The sequence below is a fragment of the Tupaia chinensis genome, unplaced genomic scaffold, assembly GCF_000334495.1.
Source record: "Tupaia chinensis unplaced genomic scaffold, TupChi_1.0 Scaffold147003_1, whole genome shotgun sequence".
In the NCBI taxonomy this organism is placed as follows: domain Eukaryota; kingdom Metazoa; phylum Chordata; class Mammalia; order Scandentia; family Tupaiidae; genus Tupaia; species Tupaia belangeri.
The window spans coordinates 2248162-2273434 of record NW_006206856.1 but is presented as its reverse complement, the minus strand read 5'-3'; the positions used below and the strand labels follow the sequence as shown (position 1 = coordinate 2273434).

The 25273-nt window shown below is 43.4% G+C and overlaps 1 protein-coding gene across 1 annotated transcript in view; it reads left to right on the top strand.

Annotated features, from left to right (window-relative positions):
- DOCK3 (dedicator of cytokinesis 3) overlaps positions 1–25273 on the top strand; it is a 301789-nt gene that overhangs the window by 199576 nt on the left and 76940 nt on the right. The window contains 8 exon segments of the mRNA XM_014584468.1: positions 11266–11336; positions 11339–11404; positions 12877–13039; positions 13549–13655; positions 14202–14373; positions 14744–14841; positions 19305–19388; positions 20462–20562. Of these exon segments, the coding sequence (XP_014439954.1) occupies positions 11266–11336; positions 11339–11404; positions 12877–13039; positions 13549–13655; positions 14202–14373; positions 14744–14841; positions 19305–19388; positions 20462–20562 (862 nt within the window).

The following is a 25273-nucleotide window of genomic DNA, read 5'->3' as shown; positions in this document are numbered from 1 at the left end:
TCAGGATGAAATAAATAAGTCCTTGTCATAGTATATTGGCAAAGCTTTAAGAATGTTTTGACAGCTCTAGCCACACCAGTATCTAACATACCATTTCTATAAAGGGCTTTCTGGCATTCTCTCGTTGCTTCCCATGGAAGTGCACATACGTACCACATGGTGCTGTGAGCAGGAAATACGCCCTACTCTGTGCCACAGCAGAGGCCCTGACTGTGTAGCCATCCAACTCTGCCCATGACCATGGTTGTGAGCAAGGGGCACCCATGTCGTTGCTGGTGTTCTGGGAGCCATCACCACTGAAGCCCCCCGAGAAAGACGTGCAAACCCAGGGAATGCTGTCTTAGAGGGCAGAAGAACAAACACTCAGCAATATGGAAATTTAAGCACTTTTTTGTTACTGTTTTTTGGAGAGGTTTTTGCTATAGGGCGCATGTGCTCTCCAGGAAAACAAAGAGAAACAGAGAGATAGAAAGCGAGAAATCACCCCCCAGGGGGATGGCCATGCCGCAATCCCTTCTCCTCCATTCTCCTCTCAGGATCTTGGGCACACACACACACGTACCTGGCATGAGTTTAAGCCACCAGGTCTGCAACTCAAACTGTGGTCGACTACATGGGAGTCCAACAACAGCCATTATACCAACTGCTGGTCCGGAAATTTAAGCACTTTTTAAAACTGAGTGCATACAACCTTTCATTGACTGTCACCATATTTCTGTGGGTACCTCCTCCTTCCCTCCAAACTCGTTTTAGTTCAGTACAAAAAGCTAATAATTCTACAGGACACTTACAGTCTTTTCCTAGATTTTTAAAAGATGGGCAGGGAACATGAGCAGGACAGGTGTTCACATGATCAGGATGATGTTATCATTACTCTCTGTGACTCCCATGGAAGTGTACATATGTGACATGGTGGTACTATGTCAGAATTAGCCATAATAAACCTTAGAAGGAAATCATCAGCCAAAAACACTGTCACTGAAAGGCGTACTTTAAAACCTCTTGCTCAAAAAAAGAAAAAAAAAGAGAGGCTGCACCTTCTGCAGACCATGTCTAAGCCAGCAGAGCTATGCTGCTATCTTCTACATCTCTTTCTTTCTCTCCTTCTCTCCTTCCTTCTTTCCTTCTTTTCTTTCTTCTTTCCTTTCCTTCTTCTTTCTCTGTTCCTTCTTTCTTTCTTTTTTCCTTTCTTTCTTTCTCTCGCTCGCTCTTTCTTTCTTTCTTTCTTTCTTTCTTTCTTCTTTCTTTCTTTCTTTTTTCTTTCTTCCTTCCTTCCTTCCTTCCTTCCTTCCTTCCTTCCTTCCTTCCTTCCTTCTTTCCTTTTCTTTTTCCCTTTCTTGCCTTCTTTTCTTCCTTCCTTCCCTTCCTTTCTTTTCCTTCCCTCCCTCCTTCCTTTTCCTTCTTTCAATTTTTGCTATAGGGTGCATGAGCTCATCAGAGAGAGACAAAGAGACAGAAAGTGAGAAATTACCCCCCCCTGGGAGGATGGCCACGCTGCAATCCCTTCTCTTCCACTCTCCTCTTGGGATCTTGGGCACACACTCATATGCACCCGGCCTGAGTTTTAAGCCACCAGGTCTAAGACTTGAACTGTGTTTGACTACATGGGACTCTAGTGACATAACCATTATGCCATCTGTTGGTCTTTTCTACATCCCTTTCTGTTTCTTAGCTTTCCTGGGTAGCCTGTGCCCTGGCATAGCAGTGGGAATACTGGGCTCTGTCATGGCTCTGTGGGAAGTACAACTTTTTGATCGATTTTCTAAGCCTGACTTTCAAAGGTTGTGAACGACTGTGTGATAAGGGCCAAGTTTTACTTTGGTTAAATGGTCTTCTGTCTTGTCATAAGAAATCCACCTCTGACTTGGTTTGTTATTCTAACCAGTGACTAAGGTTTTTCCTAAGTTCAGTGTGTTTCACAATCACCTGCAGGGCTTCGGAAAACAGATCGATAGACCTACCCCAGGAGTTTCTAATCCCATAGGACTGGGGTGGGATCTAACAATTAGCATTTTTCACAAGCTCTCAAATGATGGTGATACTGCTGGCCTGCCCCCCCCCACCCTTTTAGAACTTAGAGAATATTTCATTTTAGAGGCATCTTGCCCTCCTTGAGTCAGATCTGAGGCAAGTACTGCTCCTCTCTGGGTTGTCCTGAATGTGCCCATTGACTGCAGCCATGGCTTCCCTCTGGAGGATCCTCTGACTCTTGCTCTCTTGAGCTCAGAAATATACCCTGTCCCTTCCTTTGACCCCTGATAAAAAGTGCATGTTTCATCACCAACCTGCAAGTGATGTTTCTTTCTCTTTTCTTGTGTGTGTTAATGATTCTTGTTTCTCTCTGTGTTGTCCTCTCATTCTCGCCCCTTTCTTTCTGATGCAGAGATGAAGATAGTTGGGTGTAAGTTCTGCTTTTATGTGTCCTGTCTGCTTATTGCCTGTTCCGTTCCCATCGTCATTGGTTTCATGGAATGTTGCAATACCGGGGTGGGGTGTCATGTACATTATTAATCCTTCATCAGCCTCACCTTCTCTGGTAACTGACAAGATGTAGAAGGAGAAGGTACCAGCCCATCCTAGAACATGGTGTACTGCTTTGGGTGTTCATTAAGGAGGAAAGCACGGACATGTCAGAGTGTTTAGAAAATCTTAGCAATTCTGAGGTTTGTAGGTACAGGAAAGGACTTCTATATGAGATGGATCAATACTCCTGAATAGAAAATGAATAGTGCTTCTCCCAAGCCGCAAAAATACCAACAAAGCAGAAAGCAGCTCTGCTGGGGTACCATATGAAGAAAATACGCAGAGCTGTGGCTTTTGGAAGAAAGCTCTCCTCAAGGGAAGTGAAGAAATGTTCTCCACAAGTAGGTTCCTTGAGGTTGTGGTCAGTCTGATGTCAGATGAGGCTTTGACCTTGTCTCTAAGGGACGGTTTAGGAATGATTGCATCTGGTCCCATGAGAGGATAGAAGAGCATCGCATTCCTGACCCCAGAAAGGTATAACTATGTGGTGGTGCCCATCCCTGTCATCCTGTCAGAGCAGAGGGCATCCCTGACTGCAGCAGCAGAAACCAGAAGCATGACACTGAGGACTTGCTGAGAAAATTAAGAACTCATCTTGCCTGGAAATTCTAAAGAAATCCTCCAGGAGTCTTTCTCTTTTTGCTTTTTGGGGTCTCTTCCTCATGAAAATTAGAACTACTACAAAGTAAAAAATTGGCCGCATGCCCGAAGCTGTCCAAGTTGAATGGAAGCTAACATCAGCACCTCTCTGTGAGTGTTGTCGGTGGCCTTCCTCCTGTCGCACCGAGAGAGAATTGGCACCATCCCAAGTGGGAAGCTCTGTGTCTCCTGGGAGGAAGTCGGTGTGGCTCTCCTGGACCATTTCTACCAGGATGGAGCTCTGCACAGACTGGAGCCATGTGAGACACACAGCCCCCAACTCCAAGTAAGGCTGGAGTGCCTGAGCTGGACTTCAGAAGCCTGAGACCTCTGTGGACATTGCTCTCTAAAAGATCTGTGAATGTGTTATGAGGGCTCCTTCTCTGCAGTCACTGTCGTGCAGTCTGGGGGTCCACAGATGGTCAGACCTGTGGCTGCTGGAGGTCATGGCTCATGGCAGCACTGTCGCAGTGCTACTGACCCCCTGGTGTTCCTGGGGGCTGTTTCCTTCTGAGACCTCTCATTCTCTGAAACCCCAGAGTGTCAGGCTAATCGCTGTCACAGTAAGTTCGTTTTCTTGCTCCTCCTCAGCAGCTGTGTGTGTAGGCTGACAGGTCTGGACTTTTGACGTGCAGTTGCAGTGTAGGGCAGCTCTCCACACTTCAGCAGACTATAGTCTTTGGGCCAGATCTAGCCAGCAGTCTCTTTTTATACTGCTAGCCAACCTAATATGAAGAAAATACGCAGAGCTGTGGCTTTTGGAAGAAAGCTCTCCTCAAGGGAAGTGAAGAAATGTTCTCCACAAGTAGGTTCCTTGAGGTTGTGGTCAGTCTGATGTCAGATGAGGCTTTGACCTTGTCTCTAAGGGACGGTTTAGGAATGATTGCATCTGGTCCCATGAGAGGATAGAAGAGCATCGCATTCCTGACCCCAGAAAGGTATAACTATGTGGTGGTGCCCATCCCTGTCATCCTGTCAGAGCAGAGGGCATCCCTGACTGCAGCAGCAGAAACCAGAAGCATGACACTGAGGACTTGCTGAGAAAATTAAGAACTCATCTTGCCTGGAAATTCTAAAGAAATCCTCCAGGAGTCTTTCTCTTTTTGCTTTTTGGGGTCTCTTCCTCATGAAAATTAGAACTACTACAAAGTAAAAAATTGGCCGCATGCCCGAAGCTGTCCAAGTTGAATGGAAGCTAACATCAGCACCTCTCTGTGAGTGTTGTCGGTGGCCTTCCTCCTGTCGCACCGAGAGAGAATTGGCACCATCCCAAGTGGGAAGCTCTGTGTCTCCTGGGAGGAAGTCGGTGTGGCTCTCCTGGACCATTTCTACCAGGATGGAGCTCTGCACAGACTGGAGCCATGTGAGACACACAGCCCCCAACTCCAAGTAAGGCTGGAGTGCCTGAGCTGGACTTCAGAAGCCTGAGACCTCTGTGGACATTGCTCTCTAAAAGATCTGTGAATGTGTTATGAGGGCTCCTTCTCTGCAGTCACTGTCGTGCAGTCTGGGGGTCCACAGATGGTCAGACCTGTGGCTGCTGGAGGTCATGGCTCATGGCAGCACTGTCGCAGTGCTACTGACCCCCTGGTGTTCCTGGGGGCTGTTTCCTTCTGAGACCTCTCATTCTCTGAAACCCCAGAGTGTCAGGCTAATCGCTGTCACAGTAAGTTCGTTTTCTTGCTCCTCCTCAGCAGCTGTGTGTGTAGGCTGACAGGTCTGGACTTTTGACGTGCAGTTGCAGTGTAGGGCAGCTCTCCACACTTCAGCAGACTATAGTCTTTGGGCCAGATCTAGCCAGCAGTCTCTTTTTATACTGCTAGCCAACCTAAAAAAAATAAAAAAATAAAAAATAAAAAAACTATATATGTAAATATATATAAAAGTACATACAATATGTAAATATGTATATGCATATATATATATAAATATATGCACATAAAAATTTGCCAGAGGGCCCATGGACTTGCCAAGGAGAGAGAGAGAGAAAGTGAGAAAGCAGCCCCATTGGAGTGGTCATGCTACACTCTATTCTCTGTTTCTCCCTTCCGTCAGGATTTTAGGCCTGCACATACACATACCTGCATGTTTTTCAAGCCACTGGGTCTGAGCCTCTAACTGTGTGGTTGACCATATGGGATCCAGACTCAAACCATGTGGTCAGCCATGTGGGATCCAACCACCTTAATCACCAAGCCATGGGCTGGCTATATCTGTCTGTTTATCTGTCTATCTATAGAGAGAGATGTACTTTTTTTTACTTGCCATAGGCCACATGCAATTATCAGAGCGAGAACACACACCCCCTTCCAAGGGACATGGTCATGCTGTGATCCTTTTCCCTCTGTCTCCTCTTCCTGTCATGAGTTTTGGATACCCAAGCACAAGCACCCAGTGTGTTTTTCAGGCCAGTGGATCCAGATTTAAACTGCAGTCAGTCATGTGGGATCTGGCTTTCTATGCATAGTACTTAGCCACTGCACCATGGGCTGGCCCCCCTTTTTTCTATTTTAAAAAGGTTGTTAATAAAAGGGGGAGAGAGAGTATATACAATAGAGAATATAAGTAACCCACAAAGCCTAAAATATTTACTGTCTGGGCTTTTACATTTAAAAAATTTGCCAATCCCTGCCTACTTTCAAATGCCTAGTTTCCTGATCTCAGCTGTAGCTGGCATTGCTATTGTGTGAGCTGGGAAGGGGCAGAAACTATTGGGTTTTCAGAAAAGTCATGACATATTTTTCTGTTTTTTTTTTTTTTTTTTTATGCAAAAGTGCATCATGACTTTTCCAATGACCCAAGGAGTTATTCTGAGACCATCTTACAAGAGTAAACCCAGGTCATTTATCTCTTTAAGAAACTCTGAGCACTAAGTCAGAGTCACCTGAGCACTAAGCATCCTAACATGTGAAGCACCGCTGATGCTGTAGGTTGTTCTGCCAGTCCTAGGCAGCAGAGGACCCGCAACTAAGGGAGGCAGGGCTGCTCAAGGCTCTTCCTGAAAGGGACATCTGTCAGTAGCACCACCCTCAGCAGTACCTACTCCCATTCCATACAGACAGCCCTCACCCCTTTAGCACCTGCCTATGCTGCTTAAGAGCAGCCCAGCCCTCTCTCCTCTGTGCCCCCACTTTTCCAGACTTCATCAGTGTCCTCCCAGCAGATTCCTGTGTTTTGGCTCCCTGCTGCTAAACCTTGGAAAACATTAGAATCACCTGGTGATATATATGCTTTTTCTTTATATATATATGTGTGTGTGTGTGTGTATATATGTATATATAATTTACTTTATACATTCAATCACTGTACATTACTACAACTTGTAAAGTAAATTTACCCAATATGAATACACTTCACACCAGTCCAATTATTTAAAAATGCATATACAGGGCTGGCCCCACAGCCTAGTAGTAAAGGGAGTTGGATCCCACATGGCCGACTACAGTTTAGATTTCAGCCCTGGCAACTTGAAACACATACCAGACATCTATATGTATGTGCCCCCAAATCCTGACAGACTAGATAAATGGAGAAGAAGGGCTTGTGGTGTGACCATGTCCCCTTGAGGGGTGCTCTCTCTGTCCCTCTCTCCTTCTCCCTCCCTCTGTCTTTCTCTCTCTCTCTCATGAGTGCATAAATAAATAATAAATATACACAAGACCTACTTGGATCCTAAGGGGTAGATTTTAGAAATCCAGTTTTAACAAGCTCCCTAGGTGATTCAGTTACAGCCAGCCAGGCGACAAAACCACTGCTCAGGCCTTCCCTTTCCATTCTCATTGTAGTCTGCCTGTCCTCATCCATCTCCTAGTGACATCTCCCAGCAGTTGGTACAGAAGTATACAGGAGCCTTCAAAGACAGAGCCTTGAGACCAGCAGTTAGCGTAACGGTTATGTCACTGGACTCCCACGTAGTCGACCGCAGTTTGCGTCCCGGACCCAGTGGCTTAAACTCATGCCGGGCGCCTGTGTGTGCGTGCCCAAGATCCCAAGAGGAGAATGGAGGAGAAGGGATTGCGGTGTGGCCATCCCCCCTGGGGGGTGGTTTCTCGCTTTCTATCACTCTGTCTGTCTCTGTCTGTCTGGCGAGCGCACGCGCCCTATAGCAAAAAAACAAACAAACAAACAAACAAAAAACACCTCTCCAAAAAAAAGACAGAGCCTTAACCCAAAGGCATGATTCTGCTGTACATTTGTGAACATGTAACATGCAGTAGGGACAGCTGAAGATTAGGGAAACACTGGGAGTCTCTGTAAAGAGGCCTGGGTCATTAGATTGCTGCAAGTTTTCCCATTTGTAGCTTCTTAGGTCATCCCCTCATTCCATAAGAATTAATGAGGAGCTCTATTTAAATAATCTCCCAGAAAGCTTTATTGTTAATTTGTAACCCAAGAGGCAGCCTACTACCTATTCTAAGAACAATTCCAGAAAGGCAAGTCTGTTCTCTAAACAAGGAGCAGCCAAGGGCTGATAGAAATCAAACTGCCTCGTCAGTAACTTGGAGGGTACAGTTGCATTTACTGGTGAATTTTCTCAGTTGGGTGATCACCAAAGGCATTGTGCTTTAAAAGGAATGGAAAAAACGTCTGAATATCTAGCTTGAGCCTTCCATTTTAAAATTGGCATTTTGGTTTACAGTACCCAGCTGAGAAGCTACAAGCTCACTCCAAAAAAGTCAACGTAAACCAAATTTTGTCATTAACAGTCTCTAAGACAATACCTAGTTTTATATTGATATTCTTTATCATATATTGCAGAAAAAGTCTACACATATTTCATTTGAAAGACATTTGTAAATCATAGCATGGTTAAATTGTGTATAGAGCCATAGAAATTAAAAATGTTTATATGAGTTATTGTAATATTATTGGTAACCAGTACATACCTACTTTTAAAAGCCACATTGTTGGGTTATTTTGAAAATAAGTTCCAGAGAGTGTAAACCAGGGTAATATTTAAACTGAGTACCTACTGTTAAGAGTAGACATTAAAATTCTCTAGACTATTCACTTAATACTAATTCAGTTTAGGAACTGGATAATTACTTAAATTCTATACAAAAGCTAATGTGCAACTAAAAGACTTTTTATCAAAAGAAGGCCCTGTTTTAGTTGATAAAAATTCCAGGTGTAACCTACTCTGATTTATCATATTATAATACCATAAAGTAACCCATAAAGTTCCCAGTGAAGTTTGAATTTTACTTTCAAGACTGCTTTATTTAGTCACTGTCCTGACAGTAGAAAATGGATGAATTGGAGTTTCCCTTCAGTTATCACCTGCCTTCTCCACATCTGCACACCTGCACCCTAAGAGGGCCTGAGCAAGGTATGTTCAAAGAAACAGATTAAGGTTCCTGGCTCATCAGAATTCGAAGCAAAGCTTCTACCAAACCTAAGAGGAAGGTCTGTGCAAACTGCAAGAATGGACACCTCAAGGCAGTCCCACAAATAAAGCAGATTTGTGTGTGTTTTAGAACACAGTTTCCTCTTCCCTTCATGGTAACCTCAGGTCATGGTAACCTTCCCTATTTGGGGAACAGGATGGCTTTCATGCACTAGAGCAAGTTTTCAGGACTCCCAGAGAATAATCACTTGTCGTAAATTGCTCTTCCCATTTGAGTCAGAGTATTTTGAGAATCTTCATTATACAACCATAACCTGAGTGCAGACCGCAGTCCCTAGGACAGGAAGGTGCCCAGAAGAACGGAAGGACTAGTCATGGAAGACCTGAAAAGCCACACTAACATACCAGTTCCGATCTGTCCTCCCATGCCTGAGAGGCTCAGATGCCCCCACAGTTAGAGAGGCAGTCAGTGCAGAAACGGGGGGGATGATTGTGTATCTGACCCAACCAGAAAGTTCACTTGCTCACCAAAAACAAAGTCTATTTCTGTTGTTATTCTAGAAAATGAACATGTTTTGATGTGCCAGTTTTTCTAAGAACTGAAGTAGAAAGAAGATCTGGCTTCTTGCTTTGCAAGTTAATTGTTCATCACCTCTCAGTTGGCTTCTTCTTTCTTTCTTTTTTTTTTTTATTCTTTGAGAGGTTTTTGCTATAGGGCGCGTGCGCTCACCAGAAACACAAAGAGAAACAGAGACAGAAAGCAAGAAATCACCCCCCGGGGTGGATGGACATGTTGCAATCCCTTCTCCTCCATTCTCCTCTCGGGATCTTGGGCACACACGCACACGCACCGGGCATGAGTTTAAGCCACCAGGTCTGAGACGTGAACTGTGGTTGACTACATGGAAGTTCAGTGATATAGCCATTATGCCAACTGCTAGTCCCGGCTTCTTTAGGCCACTAATATATCTTCAATTTGGTCTTACATGTTTTCTTTTGCCATTTTCTTTCTTTGAAAAATTTTAAAGAATTATTTTATTTAACTTTATTATTTTCCAGTTTGATCAGAGAGAGACAGAGAAAGAGAAGGGAAGTGAGAAAGCAAGCCACCAGCTCCAGGACTTGAACCGCAGTCAGCCATGTGGGATTCCAGTGCCTTCCATGGGGGTTTCCAGTCCTTTTAACCCCCATGCCACCTGCTGGCCCCTCTTTTTTTTTTTTTTTTTGGTGAAGTTTTTGATATAGTGCGCGTGGGCTCACCAGACAGAAAGCGAGAAGTCACCCCCCAGGGGGGATGGCCACACCGCAATCCCTTCTCCTCCATTCTCCTGTCGGGATCTTGGGCACGCACGCACACGTGTCCAGCGTGAGTTTAAGCCACCGGGTCCGGGACGTGAACCACAGTTGACTACGTGGGAGTCCAGCGACATAGCCATTACACTAACTGCTGATCCCTGCTGGCCCCTGTTTGAAGATTTTTTTTTAAATTCATGTATTTCTTCCATGAGATAGACAGTCAGGCAGTCACCCTCATCAGGATCTTTGAAAAAAAAAAAAAAAAAAAACATTTATTTATCTATCTCTCTATTGTTCAGTTGTGATTTTCAAGCTGCTGGGTTTGAGACTCAAACCACAGTCAGCCATATGGGAATCCAGCGCCTTAACCACCATGCCACCTGGTGGCTCACCCAGTAGTGTCTTATGCTGCATTCCACCTCCAGCCTCAGCTAATCCTGTATCATGGGCACACACAGGCCCAGCAAACTCAGGGAGGTCAGCAAATAGGAACCTAGAAGCTTTCCAGTGGGTGCACCTCACAGAGGATCAAGTTTTATCACTGCATCACCATCCAATCCCTTGACTTTTTTTTTTTTTTCACAGTCTCTTACTATGTTTTTTGGAAAAAACAAAGCCCTTATTTAGAATGTGTGAGTAAAACTGGTCATGTTACAGATTTAGAAACTTAGATCAGCTTAAATAAGCTCTTTTTATCTGTGAACAATCACGTTCCCCTAAAAAGGCAGATATGACTTGAGTCATTTTTAACTTGCACGTGGAGTTTCTACTGCCCAGTCTTGAGCAGCAGAGATGGACAAAATAGCCTGGAATCAGAGCAGCAGGAGCAGAGCATGTTTTGTTGCTCTCTTGCCCTAGCGCCTGTGCTTCGGGAGGGCTGTCTGCCCCAGAGCACTTGCAAACAGGAAAAAGAAAAACTGACAGGTAGTCCAGTGACCTGTGCCTGGCATCCCAGTAGGAGTTGGGATTTGGAGCAAAGTCTGCAGACGGAGGAGGTAGTGTAACCTCTAGACATTTACAAGGCCTGGGGTTTGTGGAAAAGAAAACTTAGGAAAGAAAAGAGAAACCTTTTTTAGGGAAGAGAGGAGGGATTCGTAGTTAAGATACAGACACAGTTTAAGTGTTAATTCCTGTTTATTTAAAACCTTCCCTCTTTAGGAAGCTTAGATCACTGTTTCTCCAGGAGGAGAGAGCGACTGGGCAGTCTGTGCTGCTACAGCCTGAGAGGCAACTCTGCCCTGGACAAGCCATGACAAACACCTTCCAATGCAGATGTAGAGCAGACATGACTAACCTACCTGAGTGCCGCTGCACTGATACTGGCAGAATGCCCATTGTTATTAACCAAGCTTGGAATGCCCACCTGAGCTCCGGAGGATCCAAATGCTAGCCTGGTCCTCCATGCAAATGGGGCGGGTGACCTCTGAGCTCACAAGGACACGACATTTCTTTCCCCACAGGTGATATCCGTAATGACCTGTACCTCACCCTGGAGAAGGGGGATTTCGAGAGAGGGGGAAAGATTTTTTTTTAAAGAGTGTACAGAAGAATATCGAAGTGACCATGTATGTGCTTTATGCAGATGGAGAAATCTTGAAGGTAAGGGCTGCCAGTCATTCATTTGGAATGGCGGCTGCAGTAATTCTAGCCTTCTGTGAACTTCACCCTGAGGTCCATTCTCTTGAGGCAGGGCCCCGACTCAGATACCCCACACGCATTCTTCTCTGCCTTTTCCTTTCTTCACGGAAGCCTTACAAGAAGCTTGGGCAGTGACTTTCCGTATCACATGCCCTTTGTATAAATTCTTCCTAGTGTCTGACCTGAATCCCTCCTGTTCCAATTTAGATCTATTCCCTCTAGTTCTGTCCTACATGTCACCTCTGCCACCATTCCACCTAGCATAGAACTGCCTACTTTTGGTAACTCATGTTAGGTCCCACTCAGCCTTTTTGTTCCTTGAGCTAATACAGAAAGTTGTATTTGCATTTTGGTCAAGTATGGAACTCAGATACTCACTCGCTGGGACCAGGTTATGGGACAATGAACAGTGGAACTGGGCCTTGGAAGGTTATTTTCAGCCATTGTAGTACAAGGATCCTCTGTCACTGTTCACTGAAATTGAAGACCCGGAGAGCTGTTCTCTGTTGTCAGCATGTCAGTTTTCCCCTCAGTCATGTCATGATGAAATCCCTGGTGAAGAACAAGGCATTATTTCCAGCACGCTTGGTAGAAGGCAGATCAGTCTTACAAACCTGCTTCTGTATGTTGATGACAGCCTGTGAGGTAGGCAGAACAGGAATGATCATCCTCATTTTATAGAAGAAAAAGGTAGAATTAGAACCAAGCAAGACAGAAATAGAGGAGAATGTTGAAATAGTGATCGAAGTGATGATTTGCATATCATGTTAAAACCTAGTTCAGGACAGATGCGTGTCCACGGCTTGCTTGGAGAGTGGCAAGGGCAGCACAGCCATCATTGATAGCACCGCTCCTGTGTGGACAGGGGCTGCTCCTGATTACGTTGCCCCAAACTGCCCTCCAGGGCCAGGGCATGGGCAGTCCTGGGACTGCCTCTCATGGCAGTATGTGGGAACCGGGGTCAACTTAAATCTCGCCCACTTTGTTTATATCCAAAGAAAGTCAGCCAAGGGCATCCAAAATGCCAGTCCGATATTGTGCTGAAGAAAATGAGAAAACAGGCTCTCTGCTTTGTGATTTTTTTTTTTTTCTGACCTGGTAAAATGTACAGGTGACTTCTCCAGTAGAACAAGTTCTCTTAGTGAGCTTGAGGATTCAAATGCACTAGCCAGCTTTCCTCAAATTCATCGAGTACTGCGTATGCATGCCCCAAAGAAAGCCAGGAGCATTGCGACTGTTGATTCCTTATGCCATCCACACGATTGCTTCCAAAAGTATCAAATTTAAATCAAATGCATCTTACCATCCCATACATTTGGCCTGGCGTGTAAATGAGAACGTCATACAAGGGAAAGTAACGTGTCCTAGTGACTCAGACAAATCCAAGTACTCCTTCCAAGAACATGGCCCCTCATTTTGCTTTTCTCTTCCAGGATTGCATCAGCTTGGGTTCAGGAGAGCCGAATAGGAGTTCCTACCACTCCTTTGTCCTCTACCACAGTAATAGTCCTCGCTGGGGAGAAATTATCAAATTGCCTATCCCCATTGACCGGTTCCGGGGCTCTCACCTGCGCTTCGAATTCAGACATTGTTCCAGTGAGTGAGACTTCCCTTTCTATTTCTTTGAAGATATGACTGTAACTCCCTCTTCTCTGGACATAAGAGGGTTCTTATTATTGGGGCAAGAAAACTAGCTGGGGAGAAATGCATACTCAGAGATGGGATGTCTTCAGTGGCCGTCTTTGGGGCTGTAAAAGCTGTGATGCAGAACTGCGCAGTCTGCTGCTGGCCCTTCCTGGTGTCTGAGATTATCCAGTGCCATTCTTTTCTGGGTGCTTTCTTTGTACCTATTAAACTGCTTCTTAAAGAACCTCTGATTCATCAAGACCAGCAGTTTAGTCTCTGCTTGGGTCTAAGCAGTCTGTCTGCTTGGGGTATGAATGGAAACTCATTCCAGTAGGTTATTCGTCATCCTTGCAGTCAAGTGCTACCTAGTTAGTGGAAGAAGGAAAGGGCAGAAGAGTGTAGGTGCTGAACACTAGGGGAACTTCTGTTAAAAAGCGAAGCGGGGAGCAAAAGCAACTAACACTTGGCTCTGATTGCAGCAAAGGACAAAGGGGAAAAGAAACTCTTTGGCTTTGCATTCTCGCCCCTGATGCGTGACGATGGTACCACCCTCTCAGATGATATTCACGAGCTTTATGTGTACAAGGTACGGGGCCTGGCTGTCTTTCATCACCATCCCTCGCCCCCTGAGGCCACTCTCACACATGGTTCTCAGTCAGGTGGTTTTCACTGGGCAGGCCGGAGGATCCAGAGTACTGTGGTGGTGGTGACAACAGGACAGCTGTGGGCAGGCTTTCGCCTTCCAAGTGCAGTGGCCTTCCTCCCACAAGAAGAACCAAACAGGCCCTTTGTTTCCCACCTCCCGCTCCACTGGAAGTCCGTTACCAACCACTTTGCGCTATTGCGGTGTTTGTTAGCACACCCTGCGACCTGCTGTTTGAGATCTGGATGTGGTCGGCTGTCACAGCATAGCTGCTGCCCAAGGTTGCTTACACACCAGATGGAAGCCACATTCCCTACCTGAGCTGTTCTGGGAAGTTTCTGAACACAAAGAATTCTTCCAAGGGCCTGAACTCCAAGGTCCAGCTTCAGGAAGATGAGATCAAAACTCAACTCAGAAATGCCCTGGGATTTGGTTTTTGCACATGGCATGGTCTCAGAAATGTTCTCTGTTCTCTGCTTTTGTCTGCAGTGTGACGAGAATAGCACGTTTAACAACCACGCTCTGTACCTGGGCCTGCCCTGCTGCAAAGAGGACTACAATGGCTGCCCTAATATTCCCTCCAGCCTCATCTTCCAGCGCAGCACCAAAGAGTCTTTCTTCATTTCCACTCAGCTGTCCTCGACCAAACTCACCCAGAATGGTAGGTGATGGTCCCTGCAGGATGGCACTCTCCACTTCCCTCAATTGTTGGTTTCTTGTTGCCGGTCCATGTTAAGGGAGATGAAAGTATTGCTTCTTCATGCCACGTTAAGAAGCTTCTTCTTATTTGAAGGTGAAGGAATCACTCAGCACTAGTAGCCTGTGAAGTCCCTCTGGTTTTAGCAGCTCCAGAGCGCACATCCAGGGTTCCCAGATGTGCCCGTAGCCTTGCTCTCGGCACCGAAGAGCCTGTTGTGATGCTCCTAGCTAGTTCCCTTTCACTAGATCCCACCTGTCCTTGACTGGGAAAAGCTGAGCTTCACGTAACCGTGGAATAGCCAGGATTCACCCTGTTGGGGTTTGCTTTTTAGTGGATCTCCTTGCCCTGCTGAAATGGAAGGCCTTTCCAGACCGGATCATGGATATCCTAGGGCGGCTGCGGCATGTCAGCGGGGAGGAAATTGTTAAGGTACGTTATCTATGCGATTGAGATTTACTAGCCAAGAAGAATCTTGGCAAGAGAGTTTACTTCCCCATGACTTCTGCTAGTACGCCTCTAAGATCACTTCTACAGATATGTAACAGATGGGACAGAACAGTTCTTGAGAGGTTTTGGTTTGTTTTTTGTTTTGTTTGTGGTTTTTAGTTTTTTGGGTTTTTTTTTTAAGAGGAATTTTTTTCTATAGGGCTTGTACACTCACCAGAGAGAGACAGACAGAAAGGAAGAAATCACCCCTGGGAGAATGGCCATACTGCAATCCCTTCTTCTCCATTCTCCTCTCAAGATTTTGGGCACACATGTGCGCCCAGCGTGAGTTTTAAGAAGTTGCGTCAAGAACTCAAACCATGGTCAACTACATAGCAGTCCAGCAACATAACCATTACACCATCTATATATATATATATATATATATACATACACACATATACACACATATATGTGTGTGTGTGTATGTATATATGTAGGTATGTATGTATTATACAAGGTTTATTATATCTTTAAAGTTAGTTTGTTTATTTCATGTGTGTGAGAAAGCAAGAGAGAGCGAAAGAGAGGAGAGCAAGGCAAGGATCCCTGGCATGGTCTTACCATGCTGCCAGCTGACCTCCTCCAGCCTTCTAGCCAACCAGGATCAACAGGCATACCCATGGGCAGGCCCAGTGTGTCCAGGTCAACCCTAGATCCAAACTCAGGGGTTTCCCATGCAGTTCCAATATCGCACAGTGGTACCCAACCAGCTATGCCACTGTTACTAAGTCAAGTTTATTACCTTCTAAAAACTATAGTCAAATGGAGGCCAGCAGGTGGAGTGGTGGTTAAGGGCACTGGATTCCCACATGGTTGACCATGGTTTGAGTCTCAGATCTGGTGGCTTGCTTTTTCTCTCTCTCTCTCTGTCCCTCTCTGATCAAATTAAAAATAAATAAATAAATAAATAAAAATAATTATTTTTAAAAAACTGTAGTCAAGTTATAAACTCTAACTTCTGACTTTTCTTCCCAGAGAGTAAAATGCTAATTAAAGGGTAGGATGGTAAAAGCATCCTTCCAGAAACACTCCCAGCATTTTGTACTACCTGCATTACTGCATGAATCCTGCATGTCTACCCTCCTTTCTTTAGGTCTCTTCCTCATTTCCTTATTTTGTAACTTTTTACCACAAATTCAGTCTATGTCTTTCTGACTCTATTCTCCAGATTATAAGAAGTGTAAATACTGCCCATTAACTTGTAGCTGCTGGTTCCGCCTCATTGCTAGTCCTTCTTTAGCCCTTACCTCAGCAGTTTTCTCCAGGTGCCGCTGTGACACTGCCCATCTAATGGCCTTAGCGGACTGAGAGCAGCACTGCCAGTCCCTGCTTGTCCCCATGCCAGGCACTTTCTCGTGTAGAAAGTCTCACAACTGAATCTTACACAACGGACTTGATTCTACTGAGGGAGGCTGAGGTTCTTCCAGTCATCAGCGAGAGGACTGGAACATAGAGATTCGATGTTGAGAAGGCGTGCTGTCCTTAAAGGGCACTCCTAGCTGCTGTCACAAGTAGCGAATGTTAGCACAGGTGCAGGGTCTGTGCTTCCATTTCAAAGCTCCATTGACTCGGAAGTACATAACATGGTGTCTCCAAAGGGGGGTGATTCCAAAGTCTGTACCACTGTGTAATTTTTTTTTAAGAGAGATTTTTGCTATAGGGCACGTGTACTTGCCAGAGAGGCAGAACGTGATAACTCACCCCCCACCCCGCCCCAGGGGGGCTGGCCACTCCACATTCCCTTCTCTATTTTCCTCTCAGGATTTTGAGTACATAGGCACACGTACCTGGCCTGAGTTTTAAGTTGCTGGGTCCGGGACTGAAACCATGGTTGACTATGTAGGAGGAGACCAGCGACATAATCGTTATGCCATCTGCTAATCCCCACTATGTAATTTTATGAAGTTAACGTATTAATTTAGTTTTGATCATAATTTTTTAAAAAAACTTTACAAATCAGCTAGTTTTAAAACTTTATATATCATATATTCATATATTTTTAAAATATCAGCTTATCATCAGACAAAGAATTAAGAAGTCTGTGATCTTTCTAAAGGTGAGTCGTCCTAGTTCTACTAGCATAACTAGTTTTAGCATCAATAATTTGTCTCCAGACAACCAGAAGAGAATGTGTTGGCATTTTGAAAGTTTTTAACATTTTTGTTGGAAAATTTTAAGCACACACAAAAGTAGACAATAGTATAAAGAACCCTACTTGTGTCCTGCACAGAGCCTGAGGACTGGCAAGCCATTGCCTTTCCTAACCCATCAACACCCAAATCTGTACCCTCTACCTCTTAGTGATTTGAAATAAATTATAAACATTTTATCATTTACATTGGGATTTGACTGGCAGAACATTGGATATTGATTTTTGTTTTGTTTTGTTTTAGATTTTTTTCATAAAATGTTATGATTTGTCAGCGAGAGACAAAGAGGGAAAGCAGAAATCACTACCACCACCCCCAGGAAGGATAGCTGTGCTGCAGTCCCTTCTCTTCCATTTTCCTCTTGGGATTTTGGGCATTCACGCATACACATCACATGTTTTTCAAACCACTGAGCCCAAGACTGGAGCCATGGAGTTGGCCATGCAGGAATTCAGCTGCCTTAACCTCCGTGGCACGTGCTGGCCCTAGAGATATTTTTTTAATTAAATAATTATTTTAGTTAACTTTATTTATTTCTTTCTTTATTTTAATTTGAGCAGAGAGGAACAAAACGAGAGAGGGGAGAGAGAGAGTGAGAAAGCAAGCCGCCAGTCTGGGACTCAAACCGTGGTTGGTCATGTGGGAGTCCACTGCCTTTGACCACCACACCACCTGCTGGCCCCCAGATTTTTTTTTTCCATAAAGGGAGATTTTTGCTATAGGTCACTTGTGCTTACCAGAGAGAGAGAGAGACAGAGAGACAGAAAGTGAGAAATCACCCCCAGGGGAAGTGGCCATACCACAATCCCTTCTCCTCCACTCTTCTCTTGGAATGTTGGTCACATACGCACATGTGCCCAGCGTGAGTTTAAACTGCCGGGTCTGGAACTCAAACCACAGTCGACTACATGGGAGTCCAGTGATAATAACCATCGTGCCATCTGCTGTTCCTGAGTTGATTTTTGAAGACTGCAAGCAGAGCCAGCAAGTGGCATGGTAGTTATGGCAGCTGGATCTCACAGTACTGACTGCACCGCATGAGTCCTGGACCCGGCAGTTTAAAAAACACTCTGGGTACATGGTCATGAATTCCTAAAATCCCAAAAGGAGAAATGGAGGGGAAGGGATTACAGTGTGACTATCTCCCATCCCATGTAGATTGCTTTCTTCCTTGCTCTGTCTTTCTGTCTCTCTTTTTTTAAAAAAATTATTTTATCTAACTCTATTTATAACTATTTTTTTAGAGGTTTTTGCTATAGGGCACATGTGCTCGTCAGAAAGACAGAGAGACAGAGCGAGAAATCACCCCCGGCGGGATATCCACTCCACAATCCCTTCTCCTCCACTCTCATCTTAGGATCTTGGGCATGCATGCACACGCACCCAACATGAGTTTAAGCCACCGGGTCCAGGACTTGAACTGCAGTTGACTACATGGGAGTCCAGCAACATAGCCGTTAAACTAACTGCTCGTCCTTATAACTCAATTTTTAATTTGACCAAAGAGGGACAGAAAGTGAGCACAAGAGAGAAAGTGAGAAAGCAAGCTACCAGGTCCAGGATTCAAACTGCGGTCGGCCAAGTGCGAGTCCAGCGCCCTTAACCACCATGCCACCTGACAGCCCCTCTCTCTTTCTTTCTGGAGAGTATACACACTCTCTAGGAAATAAAAAATAAAAGTATCCATCAGTATTTAAACACTGCCAGATATTTTACCCCCAGTAACATCCCTCATCAACTGCATTCTTCCTTGAGTTATTAATTCCTAAACGAAAAAATAGCTTCTGTAGATAGAGTATAGCTCTCCACACCCTCGTCCAAATGTACTCTCTATACTTAGGCCGTAGTGGAAAGCAAGCAGCTGTTGAAAACTCTGAGGTCCCAGGAAAGTGAGCTGTCTTTCTCAATATGAGTTTGGCATCAGAATCACTTAGATTGTTTTTATTTAATACTGTTATTCTTCATGGACGCCCTCTCTTTCTTTGGTAACTGCTCTTTCCTTAGAAGTTTAGCACCAACCGTAAAGGAAGAGACTCTCTAGGTATCTCTCCAGGCCTTTTGGACTATAAGCAAACACCCCACGTCCACAGTTACCCCTTAGAGGAGAGCCAGGGTACTAGATGATTTTAAAGTGGCACTTTAAGATCCTAAGAGATGGTTTGCTGTTTATCGGGAGCTAAACCCACTGGACTGTGTATTGACCCTGCACACAGGTCCTGAGGGTTGAGCCTTTTGCTCTCTATGTCGTTTCAGTTTCTACAGGACATCTTAGATACGCTCTTTGTAATTTTGGATGATAATACAGAGAAATATGGCCTGTTGGTTTTTCAGTCTCTGGTAAGTTATCTTCTTTACTTCTCAGCTTTATTAATTATTCCCATCATGTATTTTTAAAGGGAAGCAGTTTATTAGAGTGAGTCAACACAAAATAGAAATCTTTCCAGTAGAAAAGGGACTAAGGAGTGTCACCTAAGCAAGACCAGCCAACAACCTATTACCTACCAGGCAGATCCCTCCATCATCAAATTTGAACTCAGCATGGTCAGGCCCAGACCTGGACTTTGTAGTCCTGGATCCTCAGTCTCATCACTAGTGCAGTTATGCCTGGCCCCTGAAATAGGGATCTGCATCAGCAAGAGGCCTAAGACTAACAGAGGAAACCAGATGGCCCATTTTTTTCATGTATAAATTAGGATATAACCACCAGGAAAAGCTGAGACTCATTTGTGCTGGCCTCTAGAGACCTGTGCAGTTCCAGAGATCTCCAGAGATTCCAGTTGTTTTAAAACCAGAGCTTTAGAAGGTTGCTTAGTGAAGGTTTCACAGTGATTTGAATTTTTAGCACATCTTACTTAGTATATTCAGTCCCACAGGAGGACTATATATTCAAGAACCAGATACATCAGTCTACCTAATAACTGGGAACAGAGGTGAGGGTTGGAATGGATACTTGTGTAGTTTGCCCCTCTGCCTTTCTTCTTTCCTTCCTGATTGCCAGCCCCATTTCTGAAGGGCACAGCCTTTCATAGGCTGATTTCAATCAGATAACAAGCTTTTCTCCCTCTCTTTTCCAGATATTAGGGGATACCTTAGTGTTTGTGCCATCTACGCAGGTATTATTTTGCCTGCCCTGGCTCCATATCCACGTATTCAGCATTGTTTTGAAGGGAAGAGGCTTCAGAGTAACATAGGTACAGACTGGAACCTCAGATCTGAATTGGGAGCTAGGAAGAGAAAAGGCAATACAGAAGCACAGACACAGAATGGAATCATACATTCACTGTCTATGGGAACACTAGAGAAGACACTGGCTATGTGCTATTCTTTGGAGAAGCTAGGGCCTCTTTCCTTCTGGGTATAGATCTGAGGCCTGCAGTGAACCTTGGTGGCCTACTCTTCATCTCTCCCAGGTATTCATCATCAACCTGCTTCGAGATATCAAGTATTTCCATTTCCGACCTGTGATGGACACATATATCCAGAAGCACTTTGCTGGAGCCCTGGCATATAAGTAAGTTGATTTGGTATCATCACTTGGACTTGCAAAAAGACATGCTAAAAAAAGCTTGCTGTAGCCAACATTTGTTTAGCCAACATTTTTTTTTATTGTAGTAAAATGAATTTAATACAAAATTTACCATCTTAATAATTTTCTTTTTTTATTTGGAGAGGTTTTTGCTATAGGGTGTGTGCACTCAGCATAGAGACAGAGACAAAAAGCGATAAATCAACCCCCCAGGAGGGATGACCATGCTGCAATCCCTTCTCTTCCATTCTCCTCTCACACGCACGCATGTGCCCGGCGTGAGTTTAAGCCTCCAGGTCTGGGACTCGAACTGTAGCCTACTGGATGGGAGTCCAGCAACATAGCCATTTCACCAACAGCTGGTCCCCCATCTTAATCATTTTCTAAGTGTGTGGTTCGGTGGCTTGTAAGTACATTCACATTGTCATACAACCATTACCAGAATTCCTTCATCTTTAGAACTCTTTTCATCTTACAGAACCAGAACTCTAACCATTAATAGTACCTCTCCATTCTCCCCTGGCCACTTCCATTCTGCTTTCTGTCTCTGTGAATTTAAATATTGTAAATAAGTGGAACTGTAAATTATCTGTCCTTTTACGAATAGCTTGTTTCACTTAGCATAATGTCTTCAGTGTTCATATTGTTGCATGTGTCAGAATTTCACTCCTCTGTAAGACTGAATAATAATGTTCCATTGTACATGTATGAGGTGACTTCCAAAAGTTCATAGAAAACTACAATAAAAGTATGAGTTTATTTTGGTGCAAAATTTTAAATGAAATCCACACATAGTTTTGTTCATAAGTATTTTCCATAAATATTTTTAAAAATTTGCTGGAAGGCATGTACACTCACCAGAGAAAGACACAGAGAGAGAAAGAAACTGAGAAAGCACCCTACATGGAGGATGGTCATTTTTCTTGTCCATTTCTCTTTGGGATTTTGGGCACGTACACACGCCTAGCATGTTTTTCAAACGGTCAGGATTGGAAATTGATCCATGCAGTCAGCCAAATGGGATACATCCATCTTGACCACTGTGCCACCAGCCAGCCCTCTGAACTTTTTGACGACTCCTACCCTTGTAAACTGCATTTTATTTATGCATCCACTCATTCATTGATTCATCTTCAGTTGGGTTGCTTCCACCTTGTGGGTACTGTGAGTAATACTGCTACAAACACGGGTGAGCAAATATCTCTCTTAAGATCCTGCTTTCACTTTTTTGGAGTGTATACCCAAAAGTGGAATAGCTGGATCATATGGTAATAGTTTTATTTTGTTGAGCAACCACTGTATGGTTTCCACAGTGGCTGCACAATTTTAAATTCTCAACAGTACACAAGGTTTCTAATTTCTCCACATCTCACCAGCACTCTCTTTTCTATTTTTTTTTTTTGCTTGTTTTTGATAGTAGCCATCTTAATGGGTGTGAAGTGGTATCTCTTGAGTTTTTGATTTGTATTTCTCTAAGAATAGTGAAAAATTAGTGTGCTTCTTTGCCATCTTCTTTGGAGAACTATTTATTCAAGTCTTCTGCCCATTTTTTAATTAAGTTTTTTTTTTGTCTTTGTTGACTTACAAGAGTTCTTTATATATTTTGGATGTTAGGTCCTTCTCAGTTACATGATTTGTAAATATTGTTTCCCAGTCTATAGGTTGTCTTTTTTCACTCAGTTGATTGAGTTCTTTGATGTGCAGAAGTTTTAAATTTCTGTATAATCCAACTTACCTATTTTTTTCTTTGGTTGCCTGTGTTTTCACTGTTACATTCAGGAAGTCATTGCCAAATTCAGTGTTGTGAAGGTTTCCATCTATGTTTTTTGTTTTTGTTTGTTTTTATAAGAAAGAAAAGGGGTGGAAGGGAGAGAGGAAAAAAGAGGGAAGGTTTTTTTTTTTTAAGATTTTTTTTTTGGGAGATTTTTGCTATAGGGTGCATGTGCTCACCAGAAAGCCAGAGAGAGACAGAGAGATGGAAAGTGAGAAATCACTCTCCAGGGGGGATGGCCACGCTGCAATCCCTTCTCCTCCAGTCTCCTCTCAGGATCTTGGGCATGCACACACATGCGCCTGGCGTGAGTTTAAGCCACTGGGTCTGGACTCCAACCACAGTCGACCATGTGGGAGTCCAGCGACATAGCCATTATGCCAACAGCTGGTCCCTTAAGAGATATTTTTGCTATTGGGCACGTGTGCTTACCAGAGAGAGACAGACGAAAAGCGATAAATCACCCCCTCAGGGGGATGGCCACACCACAGTCCCTTCTTCTCCATTCTCCTCTCAGGATTTTGGGCACACACGCACATGCGCCCAAGCGTGAGTTTAAGCCTCCGGATCTGGGACTAGAACTGCGATCGACTACATGGGAGTCCAGCAGCGTAACCCTTACTTCATCTGCTGGTCCAGGAAAGATGTTTTTGGCAGGGCCTTGCATGGCAGTTGCCCCACCTCAGGCTCCCAGTTAGTTAGTACATATCTGGTGACTGTTTACATTAAGCTGGGTACCAAACCTGGGTATCCCATGCAGCCTCAGCCACCACATAGCAGAATGCTCCCGCTTACACCACCATGACTGGGTCACCCCTTAGATTTTCTTTTAAGAGTTTTACAGTTTTAGCTCTTACATTTAAGTCTCTGATTTATTTTGAGTTAATTTTTATATACTTTGTAGGATAAGTATCCAACTTCATTCTTTTTGCATGTGTACCATTCTTTCCCCTCAGTACCATTTGTGGAAAGCTGTTTTTTTCCTATTAAATGGTCTTGGCATTCTATCAGAAATCTTTCTCAGGCTCAGCAGGTGGCATAGTGGTTAAGATGTTGTACTCTCACGTGATCGACTGCAGTTCAAATTCTAAACCTGGTGACTTGCTTTTTCACTTTCTCTCTCTCTCTTTAGTGAGTATATATGCTCTGTAGCAAATTAAATAATAATAATGATGATGATAAATAAAAATAAATAAATCTAAAAAAATTATTGACCATATATGGGAGTATTTATTTCTGGGCTGTTTTATTTTATAGTTGTTTATATCTGTCTTTATAGCCAGTATAATACTGTTTTTATTGTGATAGCTTTGTAGTAAATTTTGAAATAAAAAAGTGTGAGGCCACCAACTTTGTTATTTTTCAATATTATTTTGGCTATTCAGGGTCCCTTGAGATGCCATATAAATCTTTTTTTTTTTTTTTTGAAGAGGTTTTAGCTATAGGGTGTGTGTACTCACCAGAAAGACAGAGAGAGAGAGAGACAGAAAGCGAGAAATCACCCTCCAGGGGGGATGGCCACGCCATAATCCCTCCTCCTCCATTCTCCTCTCAGAATCTTGGGCACACATGCACACGTGCCTTGGGTGAGTTTAAGCCACTGAGCCTGGGACTCAAACTGCGGTCGACTACATGCAATCTGGTGACATAGCCATTACACCATCTGCTGGTCCCAGAGATGCCATATAAATCTTAAAATGAATTTTTATGTTTCTACAAAACATGCTGTTGGAATTTTGATAGAAATTGTTTTGAATCTGTAGATTGCTTTGGATAGTATTGATACCTTAATAATATCAAGTTTTCCAATACATAAGTACAAATGTCTTTCTATTTATTTGTGTCTTGTTTAATTTCTCTCAGCAACATTTTATAGTTTTTTTTTGTGTACAAATCCTTCTCTTCCTTAGTTAAGTTTATTCCTAAGTATTTTTTATTTTCTATGCTATTATAAATAAAATTGTTTTATTTTCTTTTTAGATTTTTGATTGTTAGTGTTTAGAAATGCAATTGACTTTATGTGTGTGTGAATTTTCTTTATTATTACTATTATTATTATTATTATTTTAATTTGCTACAGAATCTGTGTGCTCATCAGAGAGAGCAAAAGAGAAAAAGTGAAAAAGCAAGCCATCAGGCCCAGGACTTGAACCACTGTTGACCATGTGGGAGTCCAGTGCCTTAACCACCACCATGCCACCTGCCACCGTGTGTGTGTGTGTGTGTGTGTGTGTGTGTGTGTGTGTGTGTGTGTGTTGATTTGATGATTTGATGTCTGGCAACTTTGCTGAATTTGTTTATTAGTTCTAATAGGGTTGTTTTGTATGTGTGTGTGTGTGTGTGTGTGTGTGTGTGTGTGTGTAATCTTTAGCATTTTCTACATAGGAGATCATATCATCTGAAAACAAATAATTTCTCCCTTTCCAATTTGAATGCCATTTATTTATGTATTTATTTTATTTATTTATTTTGGCCTAATTTCTCTGCTGGGACTTGCAGTACTATGTTAAATGAAAGTGACAAAAGCAAGCTTCCTTGAATTGTTCTTGATCTTAGAGGAAAAGCTTTCAATCTTTCACCACTGCATATGATGTTACCTGTGGGCTTTCAGCTGACATTTTAAATTGTATTTTATTACATATTTGCCATACTTTTCCTTCTAAGAAATTATGATAAAGCTGCAAAAAATAAGTTGTGTTTTCTGTAAGAATCATGTGAATAGCTAAATATAGTACCTATACCTACATGTCAAGGAAGTAAAGACAGGGCATTTAAAAGAACTAGATCCCTCAGGACCAACCATGATTTGAATCCTGGATTTGGTAGCGTGAAAAACATGATGGATGCATGAGCATCTGTGTCCAAAATTCTTTTGGGAAGAAGACATGAAGGAAAAAGGATTGCAGCATGACAATTGGGGGATTT